General features: G+C 41.2%; 1 protein-coding gene across 7 annotated transcripts in view; it reads right to left on the reverse strand.

Annotated features, from left to right (window-relative positions):
• The window catches only part of GATB (glutamyl-tRNA amidotransferase subunit B), a 56600-nt gene extending 35696 nt beyond the window's left edge, over positions 1-20904 (reverse strand). The window contains exons 1-7 of one of the 7 annotated variants that reach the window (XM_053251965.1): positions 20476-20902; positions 17863-18013; positions 12123-12195; positions 8161-8274; positions 6067-6265; positions 5149-5271; positions 177-290 (exon numbers count right to left, since the gene is read on the reverse strand). In XM_053251965.1, the coding sequence (XP_053107940.1) occupies positions 177-290; positions 5149-5271; positions 6067-6265; positions 8161-8274; positions 12123-12195; positions 17863-18013; positions 20476-20755 (1054 nt within the window). In that variant the 5' untranslated portion in view covers positions 20756-20902. Of the gene's footprint in view, positions 1-176; positions 291-5148; positions 5272-6066; positions 6266-8160; positions 8275-12122; positions 12196-12695; positions 12826-17862; positions 18014-18266; positions 18334-20475 lie in introns of those variants that run through there. The other 6 variants (XM_053251972.1, XM_053251968.1, XM_053251966.1 and 3 more) reach the window with 6 other exon arrangements.
• Between the last annotated feature and the right edge of the window lie 1514 nt (positions 20905-22418).

The following is a 22418-nucleotide window of genomic DNA, read 5'->3' on the forward strand; positions in this document are numbered from 1 at the left end:
GGGCTCGTTTCAAAGTTCTGCTACCAACCCAATTGTGGAAGCAAAATAGTGTTGAGTTTCAAGACAGCATGTTTGTATGTATTGGCATACCTACCCAACCACAGAAACTGAACTTTTAGGCATGCAGTTGCAGACACTCTGCCTAACCTTCAGTTAGGAAGAAGTATTTCAATTACCTATTGCCTTGGCAAGAAATCGGGAACTGTTGATATTCTTCACCTCAGTCCTCACTCCGTAAGGCTGTCCAGGGTGATGCACAGATACGTTGGCATCTACTCTCAACTGGCCCTCTGAAATTATACACCAGCAACCGAGTGATTAGTTAAGATTAGATAAGGATGTAGTTGTATATCACCCATGATGTTTGCACAGGGTTTCCTATAAATCGTCTAGGACCCCAATAAAAATTAGCTGCCTTAGAAGATAAGGGAAGGGCCATTCTTCCCCTTGCATTTGCATCTTAACATGTATGAAGATGCAACAAGCTTGAACTGAGTGGACACATCTTCTTGGTGATGGATCTTCCTCTTTCACAGAAGAGTCCGATGAATGTTTACTCAGATAAATCCCGCAGTGTCCAACAGAACATACTCCCAGGTAAATGTGCACAGAATTTCAGCCTCAGTGTGGCATCTTCAATGTGGTATCTTAAGACCTAGAAGTGACTGAGAGATCCCCAAGTCACATGGAAAGCAGCCCCTATATCCCTTTTAAAATCTCCACACTCATTTGGAATATTCTAGTGTTTTGAATATAATTTATCATACATGACTTCAGCGTTATTTGTAGGTCATGTACTGAAACAGAAGGCTCACAGATTTTTAAGATGTGTGCACAAGAAGCTTCCGTAGCTCAGATGCAGGTCCCTACCAAGGCCACACAGCAGGAGGAAATGTGTCGTCAGCATGCACGCCTGGTGCAACCTACTTTGTCAGTTTTCGTTTCCAGTGGGTTTATGCAGACCATGTGTGTATGCTTCCAAGAAAAAGCTAGAACTCTGACCAACCTACTTAGTGGCAAGGAATAAAAAACACTGAGACAGAAGGTGGCTTTTGTTGGGACTTTGACTGGTATGAAACTATCATCTGATGGCTTTACACAGCTCTGTCACAAAACCAATAACAGTTCAGGGCAGATTTACTGAAGTGTCCTTGAAAATTTACAGCTCAAGGATAGGTGTCAGAAACCTGTTTTTGCCTCTCCTCCGATAATTGTAATCTTTGCCACAAATACAATTCTGAACTCTTCCTGGCTGACAAAAGCGTAATACATGGAGCCCTCTATAAAGTGATGCAGAGAGCAGGCTGGCATTAAAACAAGGGTGAGAGAGAAGCTCCACAGAGGGCTTTCTGAGCTATAATTCTTTGTTTTTCCACCTCTTTTCTAAAACATACATCTAGAAGTCTGGCAGTCAAACTGGAAAAGCAATATAAACATCCAATAAACACCATACCGTTAAATTGCATAGAAAGCACGCACAAACCTTCCTTCTTATCTGCACTTAAAAGTTAATGCCCTGTAAAGCGAGGCAAATATTTGATATTTACACAACATGGTAAACAGCCCAGGTATTAAATTTGAGAAGGATATAACTAGAGCATCCAGTCAGAGTTAAGACTCCTCAAGGGCACTTTCCAAAGATATGAGTGCTACGTTTTCATACTTTTGCGTAGACTTGTTGAAATGCACTGCAACCAAGAAAGTGTGGAAATGTGATGCCTTAACTTTTTAGACTATGCAGATCCACAGAAGAAAAGAATCCTAGCTAAAGAACAAGGGATGGCCTGTATGCTTTTACTGTATTGGATATCTATGGATCTGTTTCTTGTGTAACTAAGAACTTACCAAAGATGGGTGTCATGTGCACAACTGGTATTATACTAGAAACTCAAGCTATGCTGCCAATTCCCATTACAGCAGGATACCCTTCAGTTATATTTGCCCTGAAAATGTTGAACGGATCTCTGAAGTGAACTCATAAAAGACTGAACACAAGAAGCCACTCATCTCACCATGAATTTCCTGGAACATATGGTCATATAACATTTCAGAGTGCATTTCTATAACTCACAAAAATCATGATGCACACTTTATCTAAGCCAGTGGTTTTCAAGCTGGGTTCCAGGGAACTCTGGCCCCCCAGAAGCTTATCAGGGTTCCTCAATAAAAAGATCACAGATGGAGGGCAAATCTCCTTGCCTACCACTACTGATCTTTCCTTGCAATGTCCCACTGCAAGGGACTGATGGGTATTGCAGAGAACAGTTGCAGTTCACAGAGAGTGACTGTGAACTCAGCCTGGAGCCTAGAAAATGCCACATATCCTCTGCAACACGGAGACAGGTCCCTTGGCAGACAAGAGAGAAAACTTGATAGAAGCCACTGTCTGACTTGTCTGTCTGAACGGCACATTTTGTGTGGTAAGTATTCAGTGCCAGAGGGAAGTTTAATACATTTCCTAATCCAGCACCAAGCAAAACAAAAATTCCACATAGCTGTAAAGTTAAGGTGCATGCTCTAAATTTGCATAATCTTTTCTCTTTCTTTTCCCCATGAAAAGTCCTGACTTTTTCACCACTGGAAACACAGGTCAGCTATTGCTCTGGCTCCTGAGGTCTTTACCAGGCACCATCCACATGTTTGTAAAATCATCTTCTCAGCTACCAAGGACTAAAAACATTTTTTTTAAATGGAAGCTGAGCTTATCAGGATAACCGCTATATTCTGTGCTCATATCCAATGCCATAGCATCATTATCCAATGCCATAGCATCATAGAGTATACAAAGCCATACCTGTACTCCATAATAACCTAAGAAGAGCCCTGGTACATTAGACCAAAAATCCGTTCTAGCATCCTGGTTCCACAGCAGCCAATCAGATCTCTCTGGGAAGCCCACAAGCAAGAGATTAAGGCAATCCTCCTCTCTCACTGTTGCTCACCTGCAATTTGGCATTCAGCAACATCACAGTGATAGACCTGTTCTCCCTGAAATCTCCCTATGGAGAGGAGAGCTGGCCTTGTAGTAGCAAGCATCAATTGTCCCCTTTGCTAATCAGGGTCTGCCTTGCTTTGCATTTGAATGGGAGACTACATGTGAGCACTGTAAGATATTCCCCTTAGGGGATGGGGATGTTTTGGGAAGAGCATCTGCATGCTTTCATGAAGAAGGTTCAAAGTTCCCTCCTGGGCATCCCCAAGATAGGGCTGAGAGAGACTCCTGCTTGCAACCTTGGTGAAGCCGCTGCCAGTCTGTGTAGACAATACTGAGCTAGATGGACCCATGGTGTGACTCAGTAGAATGCAGCTTCCTATGTATTTGTCTAATCTCCTTTGAAAGCTACCTAGTCTAGTGGCCATTATCATTTGTTCTGCCAGTAAGCTCTATAAGTTAACGACTTCCTTCTGTCTATCCTGAAACTCCTTTAGATAATGTTCAGTGGGCTATCATCACCCATGTGGAGTTGAACCTCTGCTACCTGTACTCTTAAGAAAGGGGCTCTTGACAGGTCCTAAATTGTCATGTCATTTCTAGATCAGGCATGCCTGATCAAACAACTGCAGGCTCTTAATCTGTCTCTGCAGCTGAACTCCCTATGCCTATCCATGTTTTCACCTCCACTTTTAGTCACACTTCAAGACATACTCTTATGGGTAGCAACCACCTGCTGACTACTACTAGAGTGTCTCAAAAACCCAAAGGCCAGGGCATGAGAATCAGAAAGCGAGTACTCCCTCCTGGCGTAACCTCACCTATTCGATTATCTTGCAAATGAAGTCATGCTCCTGATCTCGCCACACAGCAGGTGGCTGCTACTGAGAGGATGGATGCTAAATTCAGCTTTTGTCTCCACACTTGGAGAGAAGACAGATAAAGCAGAAAGGGGCAAACTCATCCTCAATGAGAAACAGCTCCGATAATAGAAAAAGAGAGATAAAGTGTCCCCTGAAAAATGAATTTAACTAAATCTGATACATTGCAGGAAAAATATCGCTAGCAGGCAGAACACCAAATGGTACAAAGCCCATGAGAATTTTATAGTAACAAATCAGGCACAAAATATAAGTGATGCAAGTTACTATGTTTCATTGTAAAGTAGCACTTGTACTTTGGCAAATGAACAAAAGAAAAAAGAAAAATCCCTTTCCAGACAAGGAAAAGCCTTGCAAGGAAAAATTACTTTCCTGAAAAGATCATCTAGTTTTGAGTTTTCAAAACTGGAAATAGCAGCAGCAAGGTACCCGAATGAATGTTTGCAAGTATAAAAGCTGAAGTTGGGGGAAGTGAGCAGAAAGTAGCTGCATCCTCAGATAAACTGAGATGAAGAGACAAATGCCACTACACTAAGTATCTTACTTGGAAGACCAATGTCCAATTCAAGGACTGAGACAGTGGCTAGAAGTGCCATCTATCAGCTTCAGTTGATATGCCAGCTGGACTGGATTAATATGCTCCATCCGTGAGGTCCCTGGTAGCACTCTGGCCACAGCATTACTGGACTACTAATGAGCACAAAAGAAATGCTGATGTTTGATTCTACATTATATTACAGTGGTTTGTAGGAATCTCAATCTAGATTACTCCAAGGAGCTATATGAATCCTACACAGAACATATACAACAAGAAGATATACATTGACAGACACAAAAAATACTGAAAAGTCTGATATTTTTTAAAAAGCAAGCTAAAGTTGGAATCATTCTATTTGCTGATGCCGCTGCTGGCCTGCTTGCAACATTCCCAGATCTCTCCCTGAGAACTGTAGTGAATTTGGAGACTAAGTCAGATCACAACAACTAGGGTCCCAAAGGATCTGCATTAGAGCAACAAGCAACAAGTTAGGAGGGAGGCAGGCAAGGGGAAAACAGCACAGGGACAATCAGTTATTCCCTTCCTGCTCAGATTTACCATGTAAAATTCAAGAAGGCCTAACAGTACAGAATGATTGGAGCTGACAGTGATGCAGTTGGGCTCCTCTAAGATACCTAAAGCGCAAGTGACCTTATTCAGACTCTGAAGATTTAGGGGGAAGAAACCCAAACAGCATCACAACAATTCTGAATGATAAGCAGTTGCAAGGCAAAGTAAGTGCCTTTGTAAAGAGAGAATTACAGCTGAGGGATAAACATGCCCTCCTGGTCGTCTACCTGCCATCTTTGCTTGGCTGCTCCCAAGAGCCTGAAGGATAAGCTGAAGCTCTCTTACTGCGGCAGCTGCCTCTTCCCCACAGCACATATCGGGCTCCATGACAACCTCCATGAGGCCAACTCCTACCAGAGACAGACAAGAGATTTCTAACAGACGCTTTTGATCTTGCAGAAAAACACAGTTATTTAAGCAGATGAAAGTGCTCAGGTTTTGCATGAGAAAACTGGGAACCATATATTATTTAATCACTGTCAAAGTGGCTGTATCTGCACAACTGTTTTACAAACTCATTTCTCTGTTGCTACTGAGAGGAAATTTTTAAGGGCAAGGCAGACATCCCAGAACAATTGCAAAAGGCTGAGCAATATGTTCAGCAAGAAGCATAGGAACGATCATTGCAAACATGATGGGCTGATTAACAGACTCTTAATGATTTTATATGGCCCCTGTTTAATTGTGGTTGTTTAAACTTTTGTTACTTGTTTTATTGTAATTGTTGGTTGTTACTGTATGACATTTTGAACATCTGTTGCAGAACAGCAGCTTATACATTGAACACAAAATTTTAAAAAGTTGGAGAGAACAGCAGATGGGGGTGCTTAACTTTGTGTACCCATGTCCACTAACTTCCCTCACTTGACATGGCACACACACACATCCTTGTCTTTGGGGCAAAACATGTAGACCAGGCAAAACATGTAGATAAGGAAGGCACTGATTTTGTCTTCCAAATCCTTTGCCAGCCCAAAATCTTTGACTTTGTTTTAATGAAAATCTCTCTCTCTCTCTCTCTCTCTCTCTCTCAGAAGACAATATTGGCATGATGACAGTCATACACTTGAGCTTTGAAAATGCCCCTGCCCGCCACAGACACCTTCCACTGGCATAGTTACATGGAGAAAATATCCATTACTTACCTGCCCTGTTCAAATCAACAAGTGTCTGGCTCCTTAAGTCATCATGAAGGCTCTTCCCACTGTCCTGCTCCAACTGTATCTGCTTGATCCTCACAGTCCTTGTTACTATTTCATTCTGGTTCCCTCCTATGAATAGGCTGTATGACAAACTCCCATTCACAGCAATGGGAAGCCTTTGCTGAGTGATCTGATAACCAGCCTGCATTCAGAGTTTTAGACGTCAGTGTAATCAACTAATTTAACACTGATAGCCTATATATTCCAGAAAACATTCCTTTCCTTGCAGTCAACGCCACCACATTTTAATATAAAATCTTCCCATTTTGAGTTGTGACTTTTGAGGCAGCAAGAAAACAAAGCGTTAATTTTCTAGCTAAAGCTCCATTTAAAAAATATCCCATTCTACAAGGACTCCCAAAGGAGCACTCATTTTTTCCAACTGTATAGCAAGCTTAAACTAGGCACCTGATTAACAGGTTCTTGACAATGCTAGCTTAGGGCAGATGTACATGCACATTCCCAAAAGCCAGGAACACAAATGCAACAGTGAAGTGCACTTGTCAGGAAGAACGAATGGGTGGGATAACACTGCTTGCATCTGCTGATTCTAATCTGCACTGCAAATGCCCTTCCTTCCAAGGCCATTTTTACTTCTGGTTTTGGAGCCCAGTTGATGGAAAACAAGTTTTGAAATGACACACAGTTAAATTACATGAAAATGACATGAAGTAGAATTATTCGCAGTGAGAACAACAAGGATTCATTCAAATGGTGAACAAACTATTTGACTGCAGCAGTGACGATCAGTACTGACCAATATTTTTACCCATTTTTGACAGGTCAGTGGACTATATTGAACATCTCTCTGCATATATTTACTGTAAGGCAAATTTCTTACTGTGAAATAAAATACTGATCAAAGCATTTACAAATATTAAAATCTATCATCAGCTCTTCTTTTTACAGCATATAGAAACAAAGTTCAATTTGTATGTTTTTGGATGCTTTTTTATATTCAGCACCATGCAGAACATACATGCATCCAGTTTCCAATTCCTACTCAGATACAAACTCAATAAAGGGCTATATATGACATGGGAGATTTGTGATCAGATGATCTGACATATACCAAAGCAGCTAGAGGGAGTACCAAATTGCTCCAAAGCTTGTACATGCTGTATCTATCTTTTTTTCCCCCAGCAGCAGCTTGAGATAGGGAGAATTCAATTGGGGGAAATAGCACATTGAGCATGTTAAATTCCTCCCCCCAATATTACTGCCCCAAGTCAATTCCTAGAAGGAATACAAAAGTAGCTGTACTAGGAATAAATATATATTCTGTTAAGTGTGTTTGCAAGCTGCTGAACTAGAAATATTCCATTTCATCCCTCTAATATCAAGATTTTCCAAGATAAGAAAAACTATCAAATGTGTTTAGCACTACAATTGCAGCTTCAAGCAAATATTAAAACGATAAATCTTAACTTCTTCCATAGAATTCAAGAAAATGCCTTCACTTTGTCAAACAGTGAAATAAAAGGTCGATTCCAAGAGGAAGCTTGGCCCCAGTATAAGTCCTGTTTGTAATGTCCACAGATGTTACCACCCGATTTTAGGTTCTCTTTATTAGGTTTAAAGATCAGTGGGATTTAAAAATAGCGCGTTGCATTTCAGCTCCTCAGAAGTAAATGAGAACAAGTGCCTAGGATGCCCATAGGGCCATAAGGTGTGTTTGTAGTACATTCATTTAGAATGAAAGATCAATATCACACAGTTTGTCTTAACCCTAACAGACAATGAGTGGAAATGGTGGACGTCTAGCCCTAGCAGTGCCTTCTCCCAATTCAATTACCCAGAGCTACTGGAAACATGAGGTGAAGTGCTGGAGTCAGCAATCAAGACAATCACTTTCAATCAGGGAGAGTCAGGCTACAGCTGCCTATTCATCAGGGCAGAGCACTGCAGCCAGCTAAGATGGGCTAAACAGTGGCTGAGGACAAAGAAGGATCTCTTCTCCCAGTCTGCTCCCCCATCCGTTCCACAGGCTTGACCCTCTTTGGATTTGCCAAGGGACAAAGCTGGATACATACTCACAGGCAGATCTGCATAGAAATAGTGTTTCCTGTCAAACAAGGACTTCTTGTTTATGGTGCAGTTCAGTGCAAGGCCCGTTGTCACGGCTGCTTCCACACATCTCCTGTTGAGAACCTAAAGGAACATGACGAACTGTTTCACTCAGATACCCAGTATGAAACAAATGCCTCTCCCACACACCATCTTTTAAAACAGTGTATATATTCAGCTTGCTTACCTTTGAGCCACATTATCTCTTTTCCTGTGGGTGGAAAGTTTGATTTTGGCAGCCAAAATCTGAAGCATTATGCAAAAGAATCTTCCCATAAGATCCATCTATACAGGGGACAAACTGTATAGAACTGGAGAAGCTGTGTGCATAAGAGGGAACTATAGCTCAGTGGTAGAACACATATGCCATATGATGCATCTCAGGCACAAGGCTTGGGCCTTTGCCTTAGGGCACTTTAGTTATGGTTCTGGAAAAGACTTAACAGTGATCATCACCCGCTGACAGCACTAGAATAGATAGACCATTAGTCCATTTTGGTGTTGAACACTTTTGAATGCATTTGTGGAGTAAAGATCGCAATATATCACATCCTAATTAGTTAAGAATGCCAGCAGATGAGAGCTATTGGTACACAGATAGCTATTGATTTATGTCCACAATTCACAAGAACTGAGTTAAACACACCTTCTTGGATCATTTCATTATATTTATACATCATCATCATAAATAATTAGCATTTATGTTGCACTTTAAGTGGCCAAAGTGCTTCACATACATTATCTCAATACATTATTCTGCATTGCACATTATTGGTATTTTGGACACAACAGAACACCATAATTCAACAACAACAAAACAACATTTCTTGAGCCAAGTATTACAGAAATGGCTTTCATTCCCACAAAGAAAATGAGCTGTAAAATAAATTGGGGGGGGGGATATTAGGCATAACACCAATAAAAGTGGTAAACATTGCCTGTTTGCATGGGTAAACCAATAAAGTGTTTTCATAGACAAACCAAGTTCACAGCACACAGACTAATTTTAAGAACAGTTAATTATGGATCTTAACATTCTGATTCTATTATCTCCCTTTGCTGATTCAGCCCTGGCAGACCAAGGCAATTGTGACATCAGCTAGGTCAAGGGCAGCTGAAGAGGCTATGACACCTATGCCTATCCAGGCCCACTGTCTGTGACATCACAGGAAACCAGCTAGCAGGCCTGGATTGTGAACATATTGACAATTTATTAATATGTAGGATCATACCTATGTATATACCCCCTTTGTATAAGGAACGTTGCATTTTTTAAAAGTTAACACACTTTTGTTTCTCCATGACCATTCCTGATTCTGTGAAAAGATGAGCTCCCTCATCCTGCAATAAATAAGTGAAATCCAGTGTCAAAACCTGGCTTCTGTTCTCAGGCTAGAAGATGTCAATTTATTGATGCAGCAGTTTTACTTTCCAACACCCTCAGGATTTGGAGTAGAGAAAACTCAAGACTCAATATTTGAAAATGCTGAAAGTCAGAGTTCCAAAGTTACTCTAAAGTATTAGGGTTTAGGTTTGTTTTTTCTTATTTGTTCAAACTAGTTTAACAATCAGTTTTGCTAGAACATAAATTAACCAAATGGAAGGAATTATTGAGTCTACATAACCCTTAGCATTTTTATATGCTAAGCTGTTTCAAATGGAGTTGGAATTGCCCTCATCCTATACATGACTACATAGCTATCAAGAGGCCCAGGATAGCAAACATTCACGGAGATTGACAATGAAACAACTATTGTACTACAAGGCATCTTCTCTTCTGTGTTACACATTGTCTGCCCTCCCCAATCTTCTGCAGAGAGGGCAGTGCCAGCAATTTCTAGGACAGAATTAACGTGTGGTCAAGCTCTAGTTTCTTGCGTTATCCATGTCATATGATATACAGCCAGAGTGCAGCAAATAAAATGAAGTGGCGGCACAACAGAAACTGCAACTTTGCCCGGGTGCAGGATACTTCAAAACACCAAGCTAGTTCATATGTAGAAAAGAATGCACTGCTCTACATTTTATCTTTCCCAGGAGGTTTGCTGAATACATGTCAGTCCTTACCCAGCTACCAAAGAACTTCATAGATTTATCCTTTGAATTCTTTAACCCCCAATAAATCACAGATTTAAATCCAATAAGGATGGAAGCAGATATTTCAGGCAGTTAACTAGGATGCCATTGAACCTTTAGGGCCACTATTGTGGCTTTGTGGTTTGTTGGGCATTTATTATATGTTTGAGAAAGCTGCTAGGGCTATAATAAAGAGAGCACAATACCTAGCTAGGAATGCTTACCAGAAGCAAAATGGACCCAATTAAGCCTGACGCAGACCAGAATGCGAGATTGCTGATAATACTACAGTATTAAATTGTTTTACTGTCAAAATAATAGTTCCTTAAATAGCAAGTGTTTCCACTACCAGCAATTAATTTTATTTGCTAAACATTAAAAAAAATTAGTCCTGCCTCAGGAGGCTGGTATCTTCTCACATTTTACCTTTTAACCATTTCCTAACCAAGATTTACATAAGCCTTTGCTGGCAATGAGTTTCATTCCATTACAACCTGATGTTAGTTCATCTAAGAATGGAAGTGAAAGTCAATATGAAAAATTAACATCAGCACAAAGTTAATGTTGTTTTATTCATTGATTGGTAGCAAATCTTGGAACTAAAATGCTTTTAAAATGTAAATGGTTCCTTTAACTTCTGGAAATGGATCTATGTATGTTCCTAAATTTGAGCTGCCAATTCCAAATCATGACCTACCCACTGAAATTTCCTGTAAGGACATGGGCAGGGGGAGAATTCAGACACAGGGTGATGTGAGGTCCCAGAATCTCCACTTGGGCCAATTCTAAGTCAGTACTGAACGCTTATCAGAACTAACATTCTGGAGTCACATGAGCCAGTCTTAATAATATCAAAGTCACAAATACTAGCAGATATAATGGGTGTTGATCTTTATATCTATCCATGCGTTTTTTTGTTAAATTTGCACCTGAACTTACAACAAACAATGGGGAGGGGAAGGAATCAACTTCCTTGAAATTCAGAAGTATGAAAAAAGTGTAAATAAGTAAAATAAATTAGATGCAACTACAAACAATATAAAGAAAGATCTATAGGCATCTATATTTTTATTTATTTGTAGGGATTTTATATTATTTTTAGAGATGTCATCAGCAGCTTGAAGAGTCTACATATCTTTTTTTCCACACAGGAGTGTGCTTGTTATGTCCACTGGGTTAGTTTATATATAGTTATGGCTTTCCATATCCTATTAATCCAATTTGGTTTGGGAGGAATCTTCCCAAGAAGAATCTTCAGTTTCAAACTATGTTTAATTTTGTCACTCTACATGGTTGTTTCGTGCAGGTTTGTGGAGAACATGGGGGTTGCTACATTCAAACAGGGTGTAGATCTCACAGGGCTGTCAATAGTTTCTTGGTCCTCTTCATTAAACTTGTGCAAGACCTATTTTGCCTTTCAAGACAGATCTTACCCAAGACCCCCACCCCAAACACACACACACACACACACACACACACACACACACACACACACTCACTTACTTTCTTCTGGAAGCTCTAGATATCTATCCATGGTTTGTACCAGTCTTTTTACATAGACTTCTGGCAAATCTCCAGTCTCAACTACCCACTTTCCTCCTCAATTCTTAAGGGAGTAATGTACTTACTTACTTATTTGATTTCTATACCGCCCTTCCAAAAATGGCTCAGATGTACTGGAGTACATCTCAAAACACCCCCTTCTCTAGGCATACAAAATTATGCATGTTAATAGTAAAATAATATAACTTTTGCAAGAGAACTGATATTCATTCCCTGAGATACTGCACAAAGGGTAAACATGGAAACATTTCGGGAAACTGATCCAGAGAACATATTTATTAATAACTTTCTACCTGAGCTGAAGTTAGAAGGGCTTCTTTCAAGGTCATTATTTCTAGGCAACTGCTGTACTCCATTCCCCATATTCTAAAGGTGGTATGATAATGAGTTGTAAGAAACAGATTTTTAAAAAGAATAGAGACAAACTGATGATAGTTCATGGCAATTTTTAACACAAGTGTCATTAAGCAGGCATTAAAAAAAAAAAGATTTAGCAGTTTCCATTTATTTATTTAACAGATTTTTATACCACCCAAAATTTACATCTCTGGGTGGTTTACAACAAGATAAAACATTAAAATATTAGTTAAAAACAAAAACAAGTAATTTAAAACACAACAATTTAAAAAATTTTTAAACAATATTCTAAAACAACATTAAAAACAATCAAAACAGTATCAGTTAAAAGCCTGGATGAACAGATGCGTCTTTAAAGACTTTTTAAAAATATATATATGTATAGAATGGTGCCAAAGAATTGTTTTCTTTTGTCACCAGGGAGAAAGCAGCAGGATAAATTGCCAGAAAGATGCAGAATCAGTTTAAATATGATAATCCCAGAATGGAGACTGCCAAAATCTACTTACCTGTGGTATTGCTTGACATGGCAAACATAAGTATAAAAGCCTTTTACCACATGCATTGGCTGCAGTGGAAGTTGTTCTCCTACACCAACCCTGGCAACTGTTGTGGAGATGTTTATGCACTTGGGCTCACCTAAGGGGTGAAATGCTTTTCAGTGTTTTTCCTGCTACTCAGAAAGCCAACCCGAGTAATCAGGTTTTTGGCACCTTTCACTTAGAAGCTACAGTGTATAATTCACATTAATCCTTGGACTGCCTGCCTAGAAGGAAAAAGAAGAGAATATGCAGGATAGCTGTGTATGTTTAGGACAGGCCGATGAACCATTAAGACCTGGAAACATGGCTTCCTGCCAAACAATAAATAAGGGGTAAGGGGATTCCATTAATTCTGGACTAAATTATCTTCTGCCTTGGATTCTGAAATCTATGGAATTACAAAAATTAACTGCAGAACACGAAACTCGAGTCTAATATAGATGTCTAGGAGCTATTACAAGTTCATTGATCCACTAATCTACCACAACTGTGTTGTTAGGAAACAGTTCTTGCATAATAAAGCCCTCACATTGGTGTTTGTGGAAAGGAGAAATTCAATAAAGGCAGTCCTGCATTACCAACACAAATTGGAAAAGAGATGTTCTCAGTGCTAATCATCAGTGGGTATGCATTGCTTAAACTCAGCAAAAAGGGGATCCAACCCCTTCTTGCTGAGTTTAAGCAATGCATACCCACTGATGATTTATCTGTAAGAGGGATTCAACCCTCTTACAGATAAATAAACCCATGACTTCCAATCCCTTGCTACTTCAAATGAGGTGTCATCTAAAATTGCATAAGGGATTTACCAAACTTAATGTACTCTTACTGTTTGTTTTTTATTCTGTCAATGCAAAACTCATTTAAGGCAGATCAAAGAAATATTTAGATACTGAAGGAGGAGATAATCGGGATGCCCGCCCCCCCATATACACGATGGGCGGCTGTTACCCAGACCCTTTTCCTGTAAACAGAATTGTTTTCTCTCACCTTCTTGGTTCATCATGCTTCAGTCTTTTCCCAGGCGATAGACTAATCTTCTAAATTAATTAACTATTGATATGGAACTTCAGGTTCAAAATAATTAAGCTGTACACTCTCCTAGTTTAACTCCCCACCCCCATCTGCTATATTTAAAAAGTTGGAATACAACTGGGACTTGCAAAAGTCTCAGTGTTGACCTCATTTGGTACCCACTGAAGACAAGATGAATTTTATATTGATTTTCTACATAAGAGTAGATTTAAGCTGGCTAAATAATTTACAGTTATGGGGCTAGATGTAATTGGTGAGAAGCAGCAGAATACAAGTTTTAATACAATGCTTTTGAATGTCCAAAGCACTTTAGCGTGTTAAAATTCTTCTAACAATCCTGTAAGGTATATCTATATTACAGATGAGGGATTTAGGATGAGATATTGTATGGCTTGCCCAAGACCACCTATTGAGTCTGTGGCAGAGGTAAGATCCAAAGTGGAAACTTCCAGATGCATCATTCATTCCCTTAATAACTGTGCTACACCAGCTCTCCAGCTGGGAGGAGTGAGATTTTAATTTGCTGGGGGATGGAGAGAGTTTTGGCAGGAGTTAAAGGTTTTTACATTACTATAGTACAGGGGTAGGCAATGTGTAACTCTCCAGATATTGCTGAACTACAACTCCCATCAACCCCAGCCACAATTCATTACAGTTGAGCATGATGGGATTTGTAGTTCAGCAACATCTGGAGAGCTACACATTACCTATCCTTGCTGTAGAACTTCTGGAAGCAGTAATATGTGCACCAGTAAGCCTCAGGGGTGTGACTCAAAGGCCAAACACTTCTGCAGAAAAGCCCAGTGTGAGGCCATCCTCCATGCATGAATGCAAGCCATGATCCCTGACAGGCCGCTTCATGTACATCTTGATCCAGTCAGGCAGCAGAGTGCCATTTTACAACTTTGCAACTAGGGCAACACATTATTATTATTATTACTTTTATATCCCGCTCTTCCTCCAAGGAGCCCACAGTGGAGTACTACATACTTAAGTTTCTCTTCACAACAACCCTGTGAAGTAGGTTAGGCTGAGAGAGAAGTGACTGGCCCAGACTCACCCAGCAAGTGTCATGGCTGAATGGGGATTTGAACTCGGGTCTCCCCAGTCCTAGTCTAGCACTCTAACCACTACACCACGCTGGCATTTGCATAGGGAGCACCATTTCCCTGGAGTTCTTCCCTCTGGGTGCTTAAGGCACATGCCTATGGGATAATGCTGCATGCCTGGCATGGGGCCTTGATCTTTCTTTCTTTTCAGCCTGGCTGAAATCTGATAAGAATTCCATGGAGGCCAAACTAGAGGAAATGTATGGTACCTGTATGTTTCCCCCTGCAGAGCAAGTTGCTTGAAAGACAGGATGTAGATAGGGAAATCCATTTAAGAGAAAGGATTAAACAGTCCCTTTTCCAGCACTGCAGCCCTGATCAAATCCCCACTCTTTTATTATATATTTTATTTTATTTCTATACTGCCCTTCCAAAAATGGCTCAGGGCGGTTCACACAGAGAAATAGCAAATAAATAAGATAAACAAAATGGATTTTAACTTTTATTTATTATTTTAACCTTTAAAATAACTCAGTTACCTAACCAACTATTAAAATAGTCATGCCAACTAAAGCACTCTGTTAATACCAGAAATCCCACTTCTACATGGCAACAAGTAAACACCAGCCCTTTCTAACACAGTAAATACTATGAAGAAGCAATACTAATACCAGACAATAGAACCACATATCACATTCTTACATCCAAGCACTAACATTTTAAAATATTCACTTGCAACTTATCTCCCCAACATGGCAAAGGAAAAGATTTTTCCACCCTTCGCTCCTTGAGCTGATAAAAGCCTCTGTTGGAGGTGAACAAGAGCAGATCACAAATTTTTCATTAGGTTAGCCATCAAGCTGACTACTAATCAGGAGCTCTTATCTCAAAAGAACCCTGTTTCAGCTTAGGCTCAAGATTTCTCACTAGGGCGCAATTGTAAAAGAAACAACATTTTACCCTTCAAAATCATAGAAACCCACAAGAAAGTAGCAAGATATATACAGGATTCTCTACAAACATTCAACATGTATTCAGGAATGCATCTGTCCTTCACACTACCATTTACTGTGAAAATCTGGTGTGGCTCCAGCAAAAACTATGGCTGGATAGAGTGTGAAGGGTTCTTTCCAAGAATTTGAAGCTAGGTTTCATACACCAAAGCATGGTATTCTAAGTGCTACATCACAACACATACTACTATTGTTCTTGACCGGTGTTGCCTGTTTGGATGAGTAGCAGCTCTCCTCTCAAGGTGAGTGTGTTTTCTCAAGAACCCCAAGGACTGGACTCCGTTTCAAGAAATGCCATCCAGGACTTTTTGTTTGTGAAGCATGGGCTTTACATTTCTGTCTCAAGGATTTTACCTTTGTATTTTTGATCAGTGTTTTTAGATTTTTTTAAAATACATGTTTGATATTGTTATGGTTTTGTTGTCTTATTGGTATTTGATATTGTTAGCTGCCCTGGGACTTTTTTGGGGGGGGAGGGGATGATGGAACAGCATATACATTTTCTAAAATATGAATACAATGAATATTTATATACCACTTTTCAAAAGTTCCCAAAGCAGTTTATATAGATATTAACAAACAATAAATAAGCTTACAAATCCATAAAAAGACTATATTTGATTGCCAGAAGAGGTCCAAGTACACTGAACTGTCAAGCATGAACAACAAAAACACCAATATATTTAAGGTTTAGACATACTTGGTCTATGTCCACTGTGAGACTTACAATAAAGCATTAAGCATTGGGCAGGGAAGCATCTGGAATCCATCATTACTCTCCAACTGGTAACTCTCCCCTTCCCAGCCCCCAACCACTAATCTAATTACAGCGTATCTCAGTGTGCTGTAATTACGCATAAACAATGAGGTAATCTTAGCGCAGTCTGCATCTCAAAATTAAAAAAAGATAAAGAAAAGCACCATTATATCAATATAATATACAGTCCAGGGAAAAAAACCTTGTATATTAAAATTACACATAATGGTTTTAACTGCTTAGCCAAACAATTGAGGTTTGGCTAGGAAATCAGTAAGGAAGACTTGCAATTTGTCATTTGCCCAAGGCATGAGCCACATAGCATGTGCCCCCAGGTAGGCATCTGAACGACAAAATTAGCCAAGACATGTGTAGGTAGCTGTGCCAGCCAGGACACCCAACAGGGTGGCCTAGTATCTGCTAGGCTGAACTGGCTGTTGCCATCCAGCTGGAATGAGATGTTGGGTTCTCGCCTCCTGCCATAAAAGGTCAGTAGTGCTAAAGCAGAAGTCAGTCAGCATCTGGTACTGTTAGCTGTCATCAAGTCCAAGGAATCAGCCCCACAACCTTTTGCTTTTGTAGCAGGACAAGAAGTCCAAGGATCACTAGCTGACAGCCTGACTTTGCAAAAACCTTTGCAAAGTTTATTGAGCAAAAGGTGACATGTTCCTGCCACCACCTCATCCGTACCTGGACGAGGCAACAGTGGCTGACATCCTAACAAAGCACTGGTGTAATCAAGAGGCTCTGGTGCTTCTGAAAAGTTCAACTGACTCATCTACACTGCAAGTGGGGGCAAGTTTTGATGATCTCTCATTCCCCGGGAAGCATTCTGAGCTATCCAAAAATATGTCCTTGTGAGTCACACGGCCCTCAGGAAAATATTTTCAGGTGATACAGAAGGCTTTCAGGGAAGCAGAGGGGTTATTAACATTCCCCCACCCACCTACACTAACATCAGTGCACCATTAGCCTGGAACTCTTCGGAAGCACTGGTGCCTCTCCCATTGCATTGGTACGTTGTTAGTCAGGATGTGAGCCACTGTTACCTCATCCAAGTACAGATGAGGCGGCAACAGGGACATATCTTCTTTTGCTCAATAAACTTTGCAAAGTGCCATATACATTGATGGTACTATATTATTAAATAACTATAAAGCAGTCACACTAATGGTGGCTGCCTGTCCTGAAGCTTTTGAGGAAAGTGGGGCAGGAGAGAGGAGGGAATATTTCTAGATTTTTAATTCAATAGTACAATAAAGAATTTAATTCTAACTTACTGGCAGGGTTCCTGGTAGAGAAGCATCAAAGAAAGATACTGCTGAGTTAGGCGGCGCTGCAAACTGGACTTTAGAACCAGAGAAAAGCTTTGAGTTGGAGCAGATCTGTGCATGAATCTCCAGACCCACCACTGCTGCCCAGGGACCATAACTACAAGAAAATCAGAGGGTATATTCACTGATGGGTAGATGCAATTTTATTTTCTAGAACAGCTGAATCAAGAGGTTTGGGGTGTTTGTAATCTCACACACACACACACACACACACCACAAGTTGCACCACATCATAAGCCCACCACTGATACATAATGAATGCTGAAAGATGCAGTGAAATGTTTTCATCAAAAATAGCTGACAATTGTGCAAAAAGCAGCATGCTAAAAGCAGGCAAAAAGAAGACTCACATTCTGCAGTCCTTAAATGAATTTAAAGTGTTCATTTCAGAAGAAAGTCTTGTCCAGAGAATCAGATTTTATTGGGACAGGTGCCTAATTTTGTACCCAATGGAGATTATGAAATAGAAAATAAATATTAATTGATTTCCATCTAAGTTTGAGAAATCTCCAACGGACAGGTGGCATATTCAATTATGTATATGCTGTCAGATGGTCACTTTCAAGCTAGGAAAGGTGGGTCTACAAAGCACTATTAGCACTGCATTAGCATGAACATCAGTAGTTTGGCAACAGGGAAATAATCTTTTCAACTCAAGTGATGATTCTCTGAACAGGTTGAACAAGAATCTCCCTATCTGCTGAAAAGTAATTGCAGCTCTCACACCCATAATCTTCACATGAGCAAGAGAACAGAGTTGCCTTTATTGAATGAACTGCTTGACAGCCTCTGTTAAGTAATTACCTGGATTCATTTTTTTTAAGACACAAATGTAATATTGCACTAATGAAGTCAAGCTTATGCCATAGCAATGGCACAAGTCCTTATATAAAAATGGGAGATACATGAAATACAGAAACACATTAAGCAAGTGCCTCAAATGTAGTGTTTCTTTCCAACACTAAAAATAATCGCTCTGGATTTTTGAGGAAGGGGTGGTTTTGCACTAGACTAATGGTCAGGCTTTTGTGTTTCTACAATTGATTGACTGATTAAGTGCCATCAAGTCTGTGTCGACTCTTAGCGACCACATAGTTTCTCTCCAGGATGATGTTTTCAAGATCTTTAAGGTCTCTCAGTGGTGCATTCATTGCTGTCGTAATCAAGTCCATCCACCTTGCTACTGGTCACTAAACTTACAACTAAGTAAGGCTCTCATTTTCATTTACTGAGGAAAGCAGTTACACTTAGATGACTGGTTGTAGGTTATTCTTTCAAGTTACTCTACGGCATACAGGACATATTCTTTGTCAGCTCTTTATGGCACAAACCCTGGAAACATTTGTGTAGTGTCAGAACATACATTTAGAAAAACTCAAAGAGATTTCCCCTCTTGTCATTAGGCTGTGCATTGCGTGTGGTGAGGAGAGGGAATCCAACAACGTATCGTTTGTAAAAGAGAATGATGCCTGCCTTCCACTAAAGTCATACACATATTTATTTAAAATTAAGCTCAATTTTAGTGGAACATTTTTGCTAAGTATATTTGGAATTACATTCTAAAAGCTGCTCTACATGTGTCATTTTCCTACACAGTTATAGGAAGAGAAGATACTGTAGATCATCAGTCACATGTATAGCTATTTTAGCACATACACGTTAGTGGAAACTACTGTATAATGTTCTAACGACACATACACTTAGTTAAAAAAAATATTTGCACAATTCTCACTCATTACAGTGAACATATCCAACACTTTGTGAAAAACATATCATTTCTGAAGTGGTCCCTAGCTTACACAGCAGACTGACAAAACACTTCTGGAACATGTTGTCATCTTCTGTTAGGTAAAGAAAATATGAATTTGAATTCTGTACTTAACCTGCCTATTCTACTTCCACCCCTCAGATGCAAACAAGTCAGTTAAAAACAAAACAAAACCTGCCTTTCATAAGGCACCCCAAAGCAGTTTACAAAAGTTAAAATACAATAAAACGTCATAAAAATCACATACAAACCCTTAAAATCAGCTAAACAGTAAAAGCCATCACAGCAAACATAAAACACAACCACAATTCAAAAAAAAGAGACAGAAGCAGGATAATTTATAGACCTAGCAGCCCCTAAAGGATAAAAGCTTGAATAAAAAAGTATTTAGTAGTAGTAGTGGTAGTTTTTGTTTGTTTGCTTGTTTGTTTTTAAAGCAGCCACAGATGTCAGAAGAGCATTCACTGAAAGCCCCAGCCTGGGGACAACAACAGTCTGTCCCGCGTGCACTGCAATTTAACCTCTCTCAGCGTCCGCTCACGGAGCAAGGGGCCATCCCACCACCTCGTTGGGCGGGCAGAAAGCCTTGATTTCAACACAGGCTATGGCATATTGGCTATTCCCAAGGTACTGTCGCCCTCATCCAGACCTCTGTGATAGAAACATCTATATGACGAATAGATGCTCCGTGGAGCACAAAAACCGGGAGATTCTGGGAGGCTGGTAAAATGGGGTTTTTTAAACCTAGGAAACTGGAACTGGGTACGTATAATACGATTCTGCTGGCAGACCTGAAAGCAAGGAACGGGGCGGGCAAACACAAGAGAAATGAAAATGCACTGGACTATGCCGACTCCCGACAGCCCGATTGCTGCGCTCTCGCATCCCCGTCATACCGGTTCTGTTTGTCTGCGGTCTCCTTTGCACTCCAATAGAGCGCGCTAGCGGCCCCCGGACCCACCCCGCCGTGCACTTCGCCGACATTCCCCACGCTGAGGTGCCTCGCCCGAAACCCATTCCAGCACCGTCGCATTCTGGGGGCCGCCATTTTACTCGAAGCGGGCGAGACATCAGGTGACGAGTTGCTGTTGCGGAGCCTCTCGGGAAATGTAGTCCTGAGCGCGGGCATCCGAGAGGGAATGGGAAAGGAACGTGCGTGGTGACGGGGTGCAGATTACAGGGATACCGAACCTCGGCAGGCTGGCAGCGTGTCCTGCGATGGCATAAAACAACATCTTTGCTGGCCCCCATCCTCAGCCCCGCCGCCCCCCCCCCGCCCCTGTGCTGCCCAAAGATAGCGCAAAGGGATGGGCGGAGCGGAGAGATGGCGAATCGTGTTCTTCTTGTCTCTGGACTGCTGCCAGGAAGGGGGAAGACGGAGACCTTGATGCAGCCCAGAAGGCAGTGACCATGCTTGGCAGCTTGCTGCCTTCTCTCTGGGTTGCACACAGCAGAGTGGACTGGCTTGTTTGGCCCAATTCCCACTACCCAGACGGAGACCAAAGATATGCAAGCGGGCAGAGGCAGCTGCTCGCTCGTACAAGAGATTCTCATTCTTTCCCACCCACACCTAGATAGGGAGCCCAATCCACCACCCCGCTCAGAAAGAGCGGGATGGTGCGCGAGTACAAAGAGGGAGGTCCAGTGAGAGACACACACACACGCCAGGTGGGGAAGGCAGGTGAAAAACCCGAAGCAACAGCGGCAGCTCTTTACAAAAATATCATTTGCTTAAAGTCAATCCTCCTCCTTACTGCTCAGACAAGCAATTGTGCAGAAGCCCACCGCCGCTGTGCTGTGCCCCTCAGAGAGGCAGACAAGGAGCTGCTACTGCTTCCTATCTTTCCCCCCTGCCCTTTTCCACTGGGAGGCTCTACCTGCCCGCTGGCCCGCTAGTCTAGATGGCTGGAGGATTAGGCCCAGTGAGACTGCCCAATATAAGTGAGGAGAGAGAGAGGAAACTGGCAGCTGAGCCACTGCTTTGGGTTTATTGCCTTGCTCTTTGCACAGCAGGGACAGCCTGGACAGGGGTGGATTTATTATCTATCTATCTATCTATCTATCTATCTATCTATCTATCTATTCGATTTATATACCACCTTTCCAAAATGGCTCAGGGTGGTTTACAACAAGATAAAAACAATTAAAACCAGTTAACAATTAAAATCAGAACTATAAAAACAGAATGAAACCAATTAAACATACAAACAGTTAAAAACCCTGGAAAACCAGGGCAACCATCATTTACCCCTCTTCAGCAACCCCTAGGCCTGGCACCTCCCAGTGCAACACCCCTGTACCCGCCCCCCCCCCGCCCCGTCACTTGCTGAGTCCACCAGTCATACCACCACCCTGCCTTTCAGCCTGTAGTTTGGAGAAAACGGACCCAAAAATGTACTCTCTGGCCATTAGGGCTGGGATCTTTGGGAAATCCATCTCGGAGCAGGGAGGATTGGATTCATTCTGTACAAGCCCTACTACTGTTGCACCACCCAGAGGGAGAATGTAAGGAAAGAAGCAGGAGAATGACTGGCTGCTCCCTGCAACCATAGCCACTGATTTGTGTATTCTCAAACCTGCACACTCTCGCTGGTCAGCATGGTGGTGGAGACTGGGCCGAGCCCATGAGATGGAGAGGACACAGAGGCTTCTATGTGCTCCCACCCTGGGCAGCACTACAGAGGCCAGCCCTCTCTGCTGTGCAGTCTAGGGGCAGAGGAGGGGCGGGGGGGAA

Source organism: Hemicordylus capensis, chromosome 5 (assembly GCF_027244095.1).
Source record: "Hemicordylus capensis ecotype Gifberg chromosome 5, rHemCap1.1.pri, whole genome shotgun sequence".
Classification (NCBI taxonomy): domain Eukaryota; kingdom Metazoa; phylum Chordata; class Lepidosauria; order Squamata; family Cordylidae; genus Hemicordylus; species Hemicordylus capensis.